General features: G+C 36.4%; 1 protein-coding gene across 1 annotated transcript in view; it reads left to right on the forward strand.

The window, feature by feature from the left end:
- The first annotated feature begins 1,921 nt into the window (after nt 1–1,921).
- The window catches only part of LOC147643060 (uncharacterized), a 40,117-nt gene continuing 27,553 nt past the window's right edge, over nt 1,922–14,485 (forward strand). Inside the window, exon 1 of the mRNA XM_086836888.1 lies at nt 1,922–3,654. Coding sequence (XP_086693014.1) covers nt 2,233–3,654 — 1,422 coding nt within the window. The 5' untranslated portion in view covers nt 1,922–2,232. The remainder of the gene's footprint in view (nt 3,655–14,485) is intronic.

Raw genomic sequence — 14,485 nt, forward strand, 5'->3', positions numbered from 1 at the left:
TGATGTGGAAAGTGCTGACTTGTTGAGTCAGCTTAATTTCCATGTACCATGTAGAACCACTAGATCCTATATCCCATTAGTGTTGCGCCACTGTAGGACCTCCTTTGAACTGCATGAACCTTTTAGAGTGTTATGTGCAAATTATAATGATTTGTACACACTAATCTCTAACGTAGATTTCCTTCCCAAATTAAAATTTTTAATACTAACACACTTAGTAAGCATGCAAGCTAACAATCTGGCAGCACGCCGGTAGTCAATTTCCTCGTATTCTGTCCTATATTTTCCATCGCGCCTACTAACACCTAACCCAAAAAGGCACGTGCCTGGTGTCATACGGGCCACTTGTATGTACTGACCTTAGTGCATCAACGTCCAAAGAATGAAACCAACTAAATTTGAATTATCGAAAGTCGAATACGCTAGTCTCTGGGATTGGGGAATCCTCTTTGAATGCTGATACGGCAGTCGATATTGTAGCGCAATCCCAGGATGCAAGCTATCGTGCCTCATTCTCCGCGGTTGTGACTGACAGTATCGCTGATTATCAGCCTCATTTCAACATAAATGCCACATCATGGAAAATTCCGGAAAATATATCGCTCGCTGATCCTCACTTCAATCAATCAGATCGAATAGATCTTATAATTGGTGCTGGACTCTTCTTCAAAATAATGGCTACGGGACAAATTCATTTGGGTTGCGCGTTGCCAACCCTTCAGAACACCAAACTTGGTTGGATCGTGTCTGGAGGGCTGTCGAGTGCATCAACTCCTCAGTCTGTCTCAGCTGCCGTCGTCAAGGATCCTACGAATCATTTTGATGGTGGCACACTTGCTGCCGTAGAAAAGCCAGCTGCCTTCTTGAAAAGTTGTTGGCCGATTGGAGGCCACAAAATCGCCAAGCTAGCCGTTCTGCCCCACGATGCCGATGAAGTTGAAACAGTACCTCTTCCAACGGAGGGAGTATGTTCGGAGCAGACCGCTAGCGCCTAATCATGCGTGCATGGGTGTATGGCTGCACCTGCTGCGCTCTTAGCTGCATGGATTCTGCGATGCTAGCCTGTCAGCGTATGGAGCGTGTTTATATTTGCGATCGGAGGTTAATGGAGAATTAAAGGTCCATTTGTTCTGTGCCAAGTCGAAAGTGGCTCCCTTGAAGGCTTTGACAATTCCAAGATTGGAACGCTCAGCAGCACTATTATTGGCTGAGCTTATAGCAAACGTCAAGGAAAGTATAGATTTCGACTGCGCATTTCATTGCTGGTCTGACTCGTCTATTGTGTTGGCATGGATTCGCCAGCCCCCGAGGGAGTTCAACGTATTTGTTTCAAACCGAATCGCGAAAATACAGGAGATGACGAAAGACATGACTTGGCATCACGTTCCGACAATTTTAAGCCCGGCAGTTGTCGTGTCGAGAGGATGTACCCCAAGAGAATTGCTGGATCATTCCCTTTGGGCTAACGGACCTTCGTTCCTGCTGCAAAGCTCATCGAATTGGCCCTCTCTGCTGGAGCCAGTTAAAGATCTTCCAGAGCGTCGTTCTGTAGCTTTAGTGGGAGCTGTTTGCATGGACGTTTCATCGAGCTGCAAATTCATCAACACCTTTGATAAGTTGCAGCTCCGACCAGAGAAGTGAACGAAAATATACACAGCATTTAATTAACCTATTCGTGCGTTGTAATTATTGCTTAAGGGTAGCAAATTCGTTGTCTTCCCCATAAACATTTTGGTGACCCCGACGTGATTCTTTGGTTCGGAGCCTGCAACCCGGTGTTCGTTGTTTAATATCGTTTAAACAAATCGCTTTGCTTCGCTGTCGCTTACTGGCATTCGGTCATAAGCACACAAGCAAACTCACATACACACGTACCTTGTACATAACAAGCTGAGTGCATATAGCCGGCCGCTGATTTTCGTTTAAATCGCGCTGATAAACAAAAGCTGTGTTGTGCCAAATATTGTAGAGAAAGGTGGCTCGCGCTTAAGCGTCGTTAATAGCGCCTATTGAACATATATATACATATGCATATATAGCATAGACGTGCGTGTGCCAAAACTCCGCTGTTTCGAGGCCGACAATTACAATAACAACATTGTCGAGGTTCCGTTGCATCTCGGTGACGCTGATTAACCTCTAATTTGCGCGGTGAAAACTAAACGGGTTCCTATATACCGAAGCGGTCAGACATTTTCCCTTTATTAATTCTTTTCGCGTGAGAAAATAAAGATGTCTAATACGGAAAATTCGGTTCAGCATCAAAATGAGTCGCCAAGGGACGTGGACTTTTACCGAGCCAAGGCCCAATCCGTTTTGCGGCAATTGAGCTCGATGAATTATTTCATAAATCCGGAGACTGTAGATCAGTTTGATGAAGCTGATTTACTGGCGCGACTGGAGTGGATTAATTCATTAAATTTGGCCTTTGATTCCGCACAGACTTCGCTGGTAAAATTGGACTTTTCGGAGATAGCAAGCGACCATCGGATTGAATTCATGGATGTGAAGGCGAAGATAAATCGAGGTTTAGCGGCGCTTCGCAAATCTCAATTGCCGGCTGCAACCGCTGCAAATTCAACTTCCATAGACAATTTTAATCATCCGGATCTTTCTTTCCGATCTAGGAAGCCTCGGTTGCCAATTTTGGAGATAGCTCGGTTCCATGGATCCTATTCCGATTGGCCGGATTTTATTGCAACGTTCAGCACGGTCATCGGAAACGACGAAGAGCTAAGTGATATTGAAAAATTACAATATTTAAGGTCAAGTTTAGGCGGCGTGGCTCTAGAGACCATACGTTCGCTGGAGCCCTCGAATGCCAATTACAGAAAGGCTTTGGACTTACTCAAAAATCGATTTGATTATAAGGTTCTACATTTTCAGGCACACGTGCAGGAAATATTTGGTTTAAAAGGTGTCGAGAAGGGATCAGACAAGGGTCTTCGGGAGTTAAGCGATTGTATGAATTCGCATCTGCGAGCAATCCGTACCCTGGCCACTACGCAACAAATCTTGGACGGATTGCTGATTCACATCGTGGCACGGAAGCTCGATCAGAGGACGCGGGAAAAATGGGAAGAGGATTTGTCCATTAGCGACCTATCTACGTGGGAGTCTATGGAGTCGTTCTTGCAAAGGAGGTGTAGGATGATGGAAAATTTGAATCAAGCCTTGGTAACGCAAACACCAGGCCAGCAGGTGGGAAAAAACCTGCACAGATATAGCTCAAACGCGTTAATTGCTTCAGATAACTCAAATCCTCCTCTATGTATATTTTGTGACGCTAGGGATCATTATTTGGCAAAATGCTCGCGATTTTTAAATTTGAGTCCAAATCTTCGATTTAGAGAAGCAAAGAAGTTGCACCTGTGTCTCAATTGTTTGCGTAAGGGGCATAGCTTGCAGCACTGCAAGTCAACGCACTGCAGATATTGTCCTATGAAGCACCATTCATTATTGCATATCAATCAGGACCCATCCGTACCATCCACCTCAGTCTCATCAATATCATCCAGTCCACTTCCCAACTCTCAGCCATCAACATCATCTTCATCAGCATTAGTATCATGTTCACATTCATCGAACCCTCCACCAAGCCCCACAGATATGTTGCCTGTTGATTACGTGTTGCTTCCAACCGCGATCATCTATGTGAGGAATAAGGCTGGAAAATTTATGCCATGCCGAGCCATCCTTGACTCGGCATCTCAGATAAATTTCATAACTTCTCGCCTAGCGAAGCAGCTCAATTTAAATCATCGAAAGTCGCATACCCTAGTCTCTGGGATTGGGGAATCCTCTCTAAATTTCGATAAGGCAGTCGACATTGTAGCGCAATCCCGGGATGAAAGCTATCGTGTCTCATTCTCCGCGGTTGTGACTGACAGTATCGCTGATTATCAGCCTCATTTTAACATAAATGCCACATCGTGGAAAATTCCGCAAAATATTTCGCTTGCTGATCCTAATTTTAATCGGTCAGAGCGGATTGATCTTCTAATTGGTGCTGGACTTTTTTTTCGAAATAATTGCTACGGGGCAAATTCACTTGGATAGCGCGTTGCCAACACTCCAGAACACCAAACTTGGTTGGATCGTGTCTGGAGGGCTGCCGAGTGCGTCAACTCATAAGTATGTATTAGCTGCCATCGTCAGGGATCCTATTAATCAATCGGATGATGACACACTTGCTGCCGTAGTAAAGCGATTTTGGGAAATCGAGGACTTCAGTTCGTCAGAACCAGTATTGTATTTATTTTCGTTTTCTCTCTGGTCGGAGCTGCAACTACCGATCGAATATTAGCTTCAATATATATTTATATAATATATTATATATATATATTTATATATTCAATATATATTTTAAAATGTAGCTTAGCATAGATAAGGCGACAGAAGAAGAAGAGAGAGAAAAATAGATAAACAAAGAGAAGTAAAGAGCGCAGCAGGTGCAGCCATACACCCATGCGCGCACAATTAGGCGCTAGCGGTCTGCTCCGAACAGTATTAATTTTTCCATCGTTCCCATGGGACCTATAGGATATAGTAGTTCGATTTTCATTGAATTTTCAACAAAATTGTAGAGTAAGATAAAATTGCTCTATCTCAATTTGATCAATATCTGTTGAAAACTTAAAAAGATTTAATTTTTAATTGTATTTATTTCTTGATCGTTCCTATGGGAGCTGCAGGATATAGTGGTCTGATTTTCATAAAATTGTAGAGTAATATAAAATGGCTAAATCTCAATTTAATCAAATTCTGTGGAATACTGAAAAACTTATAATTTTTAATTGTATTCAGTTCTTGATCGTTCCTACGAGAGCTAAGGTTATAGTAGTCCGATTTTCATAAAATTGTATAATTTTATAATTTTTAAGTGTTTTAATATCTCGATCGGTTCTTGGGAGCTGCAGGATATAGTAGTCCGATTTTCATAAAATTGTACACAAAATTGTAGAGTAATATAAAATTGCTCTATCTCAATTTAGTCAAATTCTGTTAAAAACTGAAAAATTTCTAATTTTTAATTGTATTAATTCCATGATCGTTCCCTACGGGAGCTAAGGATATCGTACTCCGATTTTCATAAAAATTTACACAAACTTGTAGAAAAATATAAAATTGCTGTATCTCAAATTTGATCAAGTCCTGTTGAAAACTGAAGAAGTTATAATTTTTATTGTATTATTTTCTCGATCGTTCCTTAGGGAACTATAGGATATAGTAGTTCGATTTTCATTAAATTTTACACAAAATTGTAGAGTAATATAAAATTGCTCTATCTCAATTTGATCAAAATCTGTTGATAACTTAAAAAGATATAATTTTTAATTGTATTAATTTCTCGATCGTTCCTATGGGAGCTGCAGGATAGAGTAGTCCGATTTTCATAAAATTGTACATAAAATTGTACATAAAATTGTACATAAAATTGTAGAGTTATATAAAATGGCTAAATCTCAATTTAATGAAATTCTGTTGAAAACTGAAAAATTTATCATTTTTAATTTTATTAATTTCTCGATCGTTCCTATGAGACCTAAAGGATATACTAGTTCGATTATCATTAAATTTTACACAAAATTGTAGAGTAATATAAAATTGCTATATCTCAAATTTGATCAAATTCTGTTAAAAACGGCAAAAGTTATAATTTTTAATTTTATTAAATTCTCCATCGTTCTTATAGGAGCTATAGGATATAGTAGTCCGATTTTCATAAAATTTTACAAAATTCTAAAGTTACTTGAAAATGCTATATCTCAAATTTGATCAAATCCTGTTAAAAACTGAAATAGTTATAATTTTTAATTGTATTATTTTCTTTATCGTTCTTTCTAGACCTAAGGATATACTAGTTCGATTTTCATAAAGTTTTACACAAAATTGTAGAGTTATATAAAATGGCTAAATCTCAATTTAATCAAACTCTTTTGAAAACGGAAAAAGTTATAATTTTTAATTTTATTAATTTCTCCATCGTTCTTATAGGAGCTATAGGATAAAGTAGTGCGATTTTCATAAAATTTTACAAAATTCTAAAGTTACTTGAAATTGCTATATCTCAAATTTGATCAAATCCTGTTGAAAACTGAAAAAGTTATAATTTTTAATTGTATTAATTTCTTTATCGTTTCTACGGGACCTAAGGATAAAGTAGTCTGATTTTCATAAAATTTTACAAAGTTCTAAAGTTACTTGAAATTGCTATATCTCAAATTTGATCAAATTCTGTTGATAACTAAAAAAGATATAATTTTTAATTGTATTAATTTCATGATCGTTCCCTACGGGAGCTAAGGATATCGTAGTCCGATTTTCATTAAAATTTACACAAACTTGTAGAAAAATATAAAATTGCTCAAATTTGATCAAGTCCTGTTGAAAACTTTAAAAGATATAATTTTTAATTGTATTATTTTCTCGATCGTTCCTTAGGGACCTATAGGATATAGTAGTTCGATTTTCATTAAATTTTACACAAAATTGTAGAGTAATATAAAATTGCTCTATCTCAATTTGATCAAAATCTGTTGAAAACTTTAAAAGATATAATTTTTAATTGTATTATTTTCTCGATCGTTCTTTAGGGACCTATACGATATAGTAGTTCGATTTTCATTAAATTTTACACAAAATTGTAGAGTAATATAAAATTGCTCTAGCTCAATTTGATCAAAATCTGTTGAAAACTTAAAAAGATATAATTTTTAATTGTATTAATTGCTCGATCGTTCCTATGGGAGCTGTAGGATATAGTAGTCCGATTTTCATAAAATTGTACATAAAATTGTAGAGTAATATAAAATGGCTAAATCTCAATTTAATCAAACTCTGTTGAAAACTGAAAAATTTATAATTTTTAATTGTATTAATTTCTTGATCGTTCCTACCGGAGCTAATGATATAGTAGTCCGATTTTCATAAAATTTTACAAAATTCTAAAGTTACTTAAAATTGCTACCTATCAAATTTGATCAAATCCTGTTGAAAACTGAAAAAGTTATAATATTTAATTTTATTAATTTCTCAATCGTTCTTGTGGAACCTAGAAGATATAGTAGTTCGATTTTCATAAAATTTTACACAAAATTGTAGAGTTATATTTTTTTTCTTGGATGTTGATGCACTAAGGTCAGTACATACAAGTGGCCCGTATGACACCAGGCACGTGCCTGTTTGGGTTAGGTGTTAGTAGGCGCGATGGAAAATATAGGACAGAATACGAGGAAAATTGACTACCGGCGTGCTGCCAGATTGTTAGCTTGCATGCTTACTAAGTATGTTAATATCAAAGATTTTAATTTGGGAAGGGAATCTACGTTAGAGATTAGTGTGTACAAATCATTATAATTTGCACATAACACTCTAAAAGGTTCATGCAGTTCAAAGGAGGTCCTACAGTGGCGCAACACTAATGGGATATAGGATCTAGTGGTTCTACATGGTACATGGAAATTAAGCTGACCCAACAAGTCAACACTTTCCACATCACCATGGATAAGGTTAAAAATAAAGGTTATCCCTAGCATCGTTCTACGATTGGCTAAGGACGGCAAGTTTATTAATAGGAGTCTACTAGAGTAGGAAGGTAATCTTTGGTTTGCATCCCAATTTAAACCGCGTAGAGCGAAAAGTAAAAAGTTCTTTTGAACCGACTCAATGCGTTTACTATGGACGCCGTACTGAGGGCTCCAAACGCAGCATCCATATTCTAGGATAGGACGAACTAAGGAAGTATATAAGGATTTAGTAACATAGGGGTCATTGAATTCCTTCGACCACCGTTTAATAAATCCAAGCACACCCCTGGCCCTATTCACCATAGACGAAATATGATCAATAAAGTCAAGTTTTGGGTCCAAGCGGACGCCCAAATCGTCAACAGAATTAATTCTTTCCAAAGAGCAGCCGTTCAGCGTGTAAGTAGCAAGCTTAGGAGCGACACGAGAGAATGTCATTAGCTTGCATTTCGAGCCATTTAAGTTTAATAAGTTTACACGGCACCAAGTTTGAAAATTATTAAGATCTGTTTGTAAATCCGACTGGCAGGCAACGTCATTGTATTGCACGCAAAGCTTGACGTCATCCGCGTACATAAGTACTCTGGAGTTAGTCAAGACTTTGGGCAGGTCATTTATGAACAATGTAAACAATAAGGGTCCCAAATGGCTTCCTTGCGGGACACCAGATGTAACCCTTAGAACATTGGATAAATTATTCTTAAAGAGGACCTTTTGCGTCCTGCCATTCAAATAACTTGAGATCCAATTAAGAAGATCACTTGGAAAACCCATTGAATCGAGTTTTCTAACGAGGAGAGAATGGTTAACAGAGTCAAAAGCTTTACTGAAATCAGTATAGATTACATCTGTCTGACAATTATTATGGAAGCCCTTTATAATATAGGAAGAGAGCTCCAAAAGATTTGTTGTTGTTGATCTTCGCTTAATAAAACCATGTTGACATGGAGAAATAACCGATCTACAAAGGTGCTGTAAATGAGGGGTGATAATATTTTCAAATAATTTTGGGATGGCCGACAACTTAGAGATTCCTCTATAATTGCTGGCATCCAATTTGCTACCTTTTTTGTGGAGAGGAATAATAAACGATTCCTTCCAAATAATGGGAAAGTGGGAGGTTTCTAAGGACAAGGTAAACAATTTCAGAAGGGGATAGCACAGGGCGTCGGCGCAATACCTGAGCACACAGCCAGGAATTCCGTCGGGACCTGGCGAATAAACTGGCTTGACACGATGAAGATCTAAAAGGAGAGAGCTTTCGTTTAGGCTGGGACAGAAAATTAAGTTTGATTTGGGTATGTCGTAGGAATAGGTCTGGTGTAGATACGAAGAGCTAGAATAGGTTGTTTGAAAAAACTGCGAAAATAGATCGGCTATTGCCTGATCATTATTTGCGGTAGTATTTTCAAATGAAAGCGAGGAAGGATTTGTTTTAGGTTTACGTTTAGTGTTAACGAAATTATAAAACTGTTTTGGGTCCTGTGAGAACTGGGCCCTACAACGAGTTAAATAGTTTTTATAACACTGCGCGTTCAGCACGGTAAAGTTTGACCGAGCTGATAAATAAAATGAAAGGGCAGATTGAGAACCGGTGATTTTGAATTTAGCATACAGTCTAGATTTTTTATTTTTAAGTCGGCTCAACTCTTTAGTAAACCACGGCGGTTTATTCGAGCTTGGCGGATAATGTAACGGAACACATTCAGTAAAAAATGAATTCATGGCGCTGTAAAAAATATCCACGGCAACTGCCATGTCAGTGCACATGTATAGATCGGACCAATTGAACTCGTTTATAAAATTATTCAGCCGTTCAAAGTCCGTTTTGCGAAAACATAGGACTTTATTGGCTGGACGATCAGAAATATTCTGTACGTCACACCCAATATCAAGAGTCACATCGAAAGTTGGATGATAAGGATCTTCGGGCTGCGTCAGAGGCGCCACCCTTGCTAAACTGACTCTCGCAGGATCAGAGACGAAGCAAAGATCGAGCAAGCGCTGTAAGGAATTTCGAACATGGTTGACTTGAGACAGCGAAATGTCAAACAAGCCAGCGATAAAGTCATGTTGTGTAGGTGTATGGAGAGTATTGGTGGAATTATTTGAGCACCAAATAGCACCAGGGATATTAAAATCTCCTAGAACTACCAACTGGTCTCTATCCAAAAGTCTACTGGAAACCATCTGAATAGCGGAAAGGTGATTCCAATAAATAGGAAGTTCCGACAGTGGAGGTATGTAGGAACAGGTAATAAAAATGGAGCTACCTTTGATAGATAGCTTCACACAGAGGAATTCAACATCGTTACATTCCTCGAAGGTTAATAATTCTGACGTGAGTGAGGAGTCCACCGCTATTAGAACTCCACCCCCGCGTCTGACAGGGCGATCTAGCCGATATACCGTGAACACAGCTGGAAAAACTTCGGAGCTCAGAATCTCCGGCTTTAACCAGGTTTCTGTGAGCACAATAACCTGAGATACAAACGAAAGGCTATCAGAATACAAGTTAGGAAGCTTACTACGTAAGCCTCTTGCATTCTGATAGGAAATACCTAGGGAGTGGGTTAGTTTTTTGGATCGGGATTGGAAGACGTAGAAGGCGCAGTGGTATGATCAGGCCTGGGTAGAGTTATTCCTACAGGCCGCTTTTTCTTTTTCTTCGCCTCGAACTCCTTAACAACTATGTACTCTGGCCAGAAGTTGGGAGAGCAAATAGTATTAAAGAGCTCGTTAGGGACATTTATTTTGAAAGATGAAATGTCCCTTGCGTAAGAAAATTTGAATTTTTCCACCTTTATCTTAATTTTTTCGGCTCTGGTTTTGCCTTGTATAAAGGCGAGAACATCTTCCGATGTTTGGTCAGGGGAGAGCCGCGAGACAAAAATATGTCTCGTTGGTGGAACAGCTATAAGGGCTTTTGGCAAGGCAGATTGGTTATCCGCCGTGCCATTGTCGGCCGGTATTCCGGGCCTAACACCCTGGGAAGATATATTTATGTGAACGGGACTTTGAGGGGTCAATATTTGCGACCCCCCAGGCGATAGAACAGAAATCAACGGCGGTACGGGCACTCCCGCTGCACATTCGGATACCGAATCTTTTCTAGCGCTCGATCTCAGCACTCTTGGAATTAATGCTGAGGTCGAGGGCTGTGCCGAGGGAGGCTGCTGCTGAGAGCCCGTTGCAGGTAGTTGGGGTCCGTCTACATGCTGCCCACCAGTAGCAGTTTTTTTGCGCCTAGGAGACTCATTTAATAGCGTAAGGCTATTAAATTGGGTGTCCAGCGCCAAGAACATATCAAGAGTTTTACGAAAACTCGTTAAAATGCCCTTAAAACCGCTTTTGGTTTGCCGCATGAAAGACATCATCTCCCTTTCTACATCGCGACAGGCCTCACAACAGAAACGCAGACCGATGTTTTTTTTTACATCGTCCACCGTCCGAGCTGCAACTCCAATACACTTGGCGTGCATGACGTTGTCGCACAGCCAGCAGCCGATTGTAAGGTCACCTGCAACAACTGCCTTTTTGCAGGTTTTCACTAAACAGACAATATTTCCGGACATTATTAGGACTTACCACTGTACTTGTACTTGGAAAAAATAACAACAGAGATATGAACAGCGAGAGCGAGAGAGCGGGAGAGCGAATGAGATTAGATTAGATAAGAAGTGCAGCGGCACAGCTAAAGCGAGAGAGTGAGAGAGCGTGGGAGATAGATAGATAAAACGTTTAGCTGTTGCGACGGCGCAAACAAAAGCTAGACGAAGAAGGCACAAAAAGGAATGCAAAATATGCAAAAGCTAACACTAGCAGCACAACTAAATTGGAAAATAAAGCCAATTATGTACACAAAATAGTATAGCTGCATGCACACGCGAAGTGAACGAGAAGTTATAAACACAAATTAGAAAATTTAAGTTAACCCCGGTGGTTAGAATCAATCTTTAATACAAAACGAGAGCGCAAGAAAAAAACACGTCCGTTCACTTGGAAAGATGAAGATTTATTTAATTTTTAGTTGTATTAATTTCTCGATCGTTACTATGGGAGCTGCTGGATATAGTAGTTCGATTTTCATAAAATTGTACACAAAATTGTAGAGTAATATAAAATGGCTTTATCTCAACTTAATCAAATTCTGTTGAAAACTGAAAATGTTATAATATTTAATTGTATTAATTACTTGAACGTTACTATGGGAGCACCAGGATATAGTAGTTCGATTTTGATAAAATTGTACACAAAATTGAAGAGTAATAAAAAATGGCTATATCTCAAATTTAATTAAATTCTGTTGAAAACTGAAAAAGTTTTAATTTTTAGTTGTATTAATTTCTCGATCGTTACTATGGGAGCTGCTGGATATAGTAGTTCGATTTTCATAAAATTGCACACATAATTGTAGAGTAATATATAATGGCTATATCTCAAATTTAATTAAATTCTGTTGAACACTGAAAAAGTTATAATATTTAATTGTATTAATTACTCGATCGTTACTATGGGAGCTATAGGATATAGTAGTCCGATTTTCATAAAATTGTACACAAAATTGTAAAGTAACATAAAAAAGCTATATCTCAAATTTAATTAAATTCTGTTGAAAACTGAAAAGTTATAATATTTAATTGTATTAATTACTCGATCGTTACTATGGGAGCTATAGGATATAGTAGTCCGATTTTCATAAAATTGTACACAAAATTGTAAAGTAACATAAAAAAGCTATATCTCAAATTTGATCAAATCCTGTTAAAAACTGAAAAAGTTTTAATTTTTAGTTGTATTAATTTCTCGATCGTTACTATGGGAGCTGCTGGATATAGTAGTTCGATTTTCATAAAATTGTACACAAAATTGTAGAGGAATATAAAATGGCTTTATCTCAACTTAATCAAATTCTGTTGAAAACTGAAAATGTTATAATATTTAATTGTATTAATTACTTGAACGTTACTATGGGAGCACCAGGATATAGTAGTTCGATTTTGATAAAATTGTACACAAAATTGTAGAGTAATATAAAATGGCTATATATCAAATTTAATTAAATTCTGTTGAAAACTGAAAAAGTTTTAATTTTTAGTTGTATTAATTTCTCGATCGTTACTATGGGAGCTGCTGGATATAGTAGTTCGATTTTCATAAAATTGCACACATAATTGTAGAGTAATATATAATGGCTATATCTCAAATTTAATTAAATTCTGTTGAACACTGAAAAAGTTATAATATTTAATTGTATTAATTACTCGATCGTTACTATAGGAGCTATAGGATATAGTAGTCCGATTTTCATAAAATTGTACACAAAATTGTAGAGTAATATCAAATTGCTCTATCTCAATTTGATCAAAATCTGTTGACAACTTAAAAAGATATAATTTTTAATTGAATTAATTTCTCGATCCTTCCTATGGGAGCTGCAGGATATAGTGGTCAGATTTTCATTAAATGGTAGAGTAATATAAAATTGCTCTATCTCAATTTAATCAAATTCTGTGGAATACTGAAAAATTTATAATTTTTAATTGTATTCAGTTCTTGATCGTTCCTACGGGAGCTAAGGATATAGTAATCCGATTTTCATAAAATTTTACACAAAAATGTAGAGTAATATAAACTGGCTATATCTCAAATTTGATCAAATCCTGTTGAAAACTGACAAAATTATATATTTTTATTGTATTATTTTCTCGATCGTTCCTTAGGGACCTATAGGATATAGTAGTTCGATTTTCATTAAATTTTACACAAAATTGTAGAGTAATATAAAATTGCTCTATCTCAATTTGATCAAAATCTGTTGATAACTTAAAAAGATATAATTTTTAATTGTATTAATTTCTCGATCGTTCCTATGGGAGCTGCAGGATAGAGTAGTCCGATTTTCATAAAATTGTACATAAAATTGTACATAAAATTGTAGAGTTATATAAAATGGCTAAATCTCAATTTAATAAAATTCTGTTGAAAACTGAAAAATTTATCATTTTTAATTTTATTAATTTCTCGATCGTTCCTATGAGACCTAAAGGATATACTAGTTCGATTATCATTAAATTTTACACAAAATTGTAGAGTAATATAAAATTGCTATATCTCAAATTTGATCAAATTCTGTTAAAAACGGCAAAAGTTATAATTTTTAATTTTATTAAATTCTCCATCGTTCTTATAGGAGCTATAGGATATAGTAGTCCGATTTTCATAAAATTTTACAAAATTCTAAAGTTACTTGAAATTGCTATATCTCAAATTTGATCAAATCCTGTTGAAAACTGAAAAAGTTATAATTTTTAATTGTATTATTTTCTTTATCGTTCTTTCTAGACCTAAGGATATACTAGTTCGATTTTCATAAAATTTTACACAAAATTGTAGAGTTATATAAAATGGCTAAATCTCAATTTAATCAAACTCTTTTGAAAACGGAAAAAGTTATAATTTTTAATTTTATTAATTTCTCCATCGTTCTTATAGGAGCTATAGGATAAAGTAGTCAGATTTTCATAAAATTTTACAAAATTCTAAAGTTACTTGAAATTGCTATATCTCAAATTTGATCAAATCCTGTTGAAAACTGAAAAAGTTATAATTTTTAATTGTATTAATTTCTTTATCGTTTCTACGGGACCTAAGGATAAAGTAGTCTGATTTTCATAAAATTTTACAAAGTTCTAAAGTTACTTGAAATTGCTATATCTCAAATTTGATCAAATTCTGTTGATAACTAAAAAAGATATAATTTTTAATTGTATTAATTTCATGATCGTTCCCTACGGGAGCTAAGGATATCGTAGTCCGATTTTCATTAAAATTTACACAAACTTGTAGAAAAATATAAAATTGCTCAAATTTGATCAAGTCCTGTTGAAAACTTTAAAAGATATAATTTTTAATTGTATTATTTTCTCGATCGTTCCTTAGGGACCTATAGGATA

This window comes from Drosophila serrata, unplaced genomic scaffold, assembly GCF_035046125.1.
Source record: "Drosophila serrata isolate PLE 108 unplaced genomic scaffold, ASM3504612v1 contig_294, whole genome shotgun sequence".
In the NCBI taxonomy this organism is placed as follows: Eukaryota; Metazoa; Arthropoda; class Insecta; order Diptera; family Drosophilidae; genus Drosophila; species Drosophila serrata.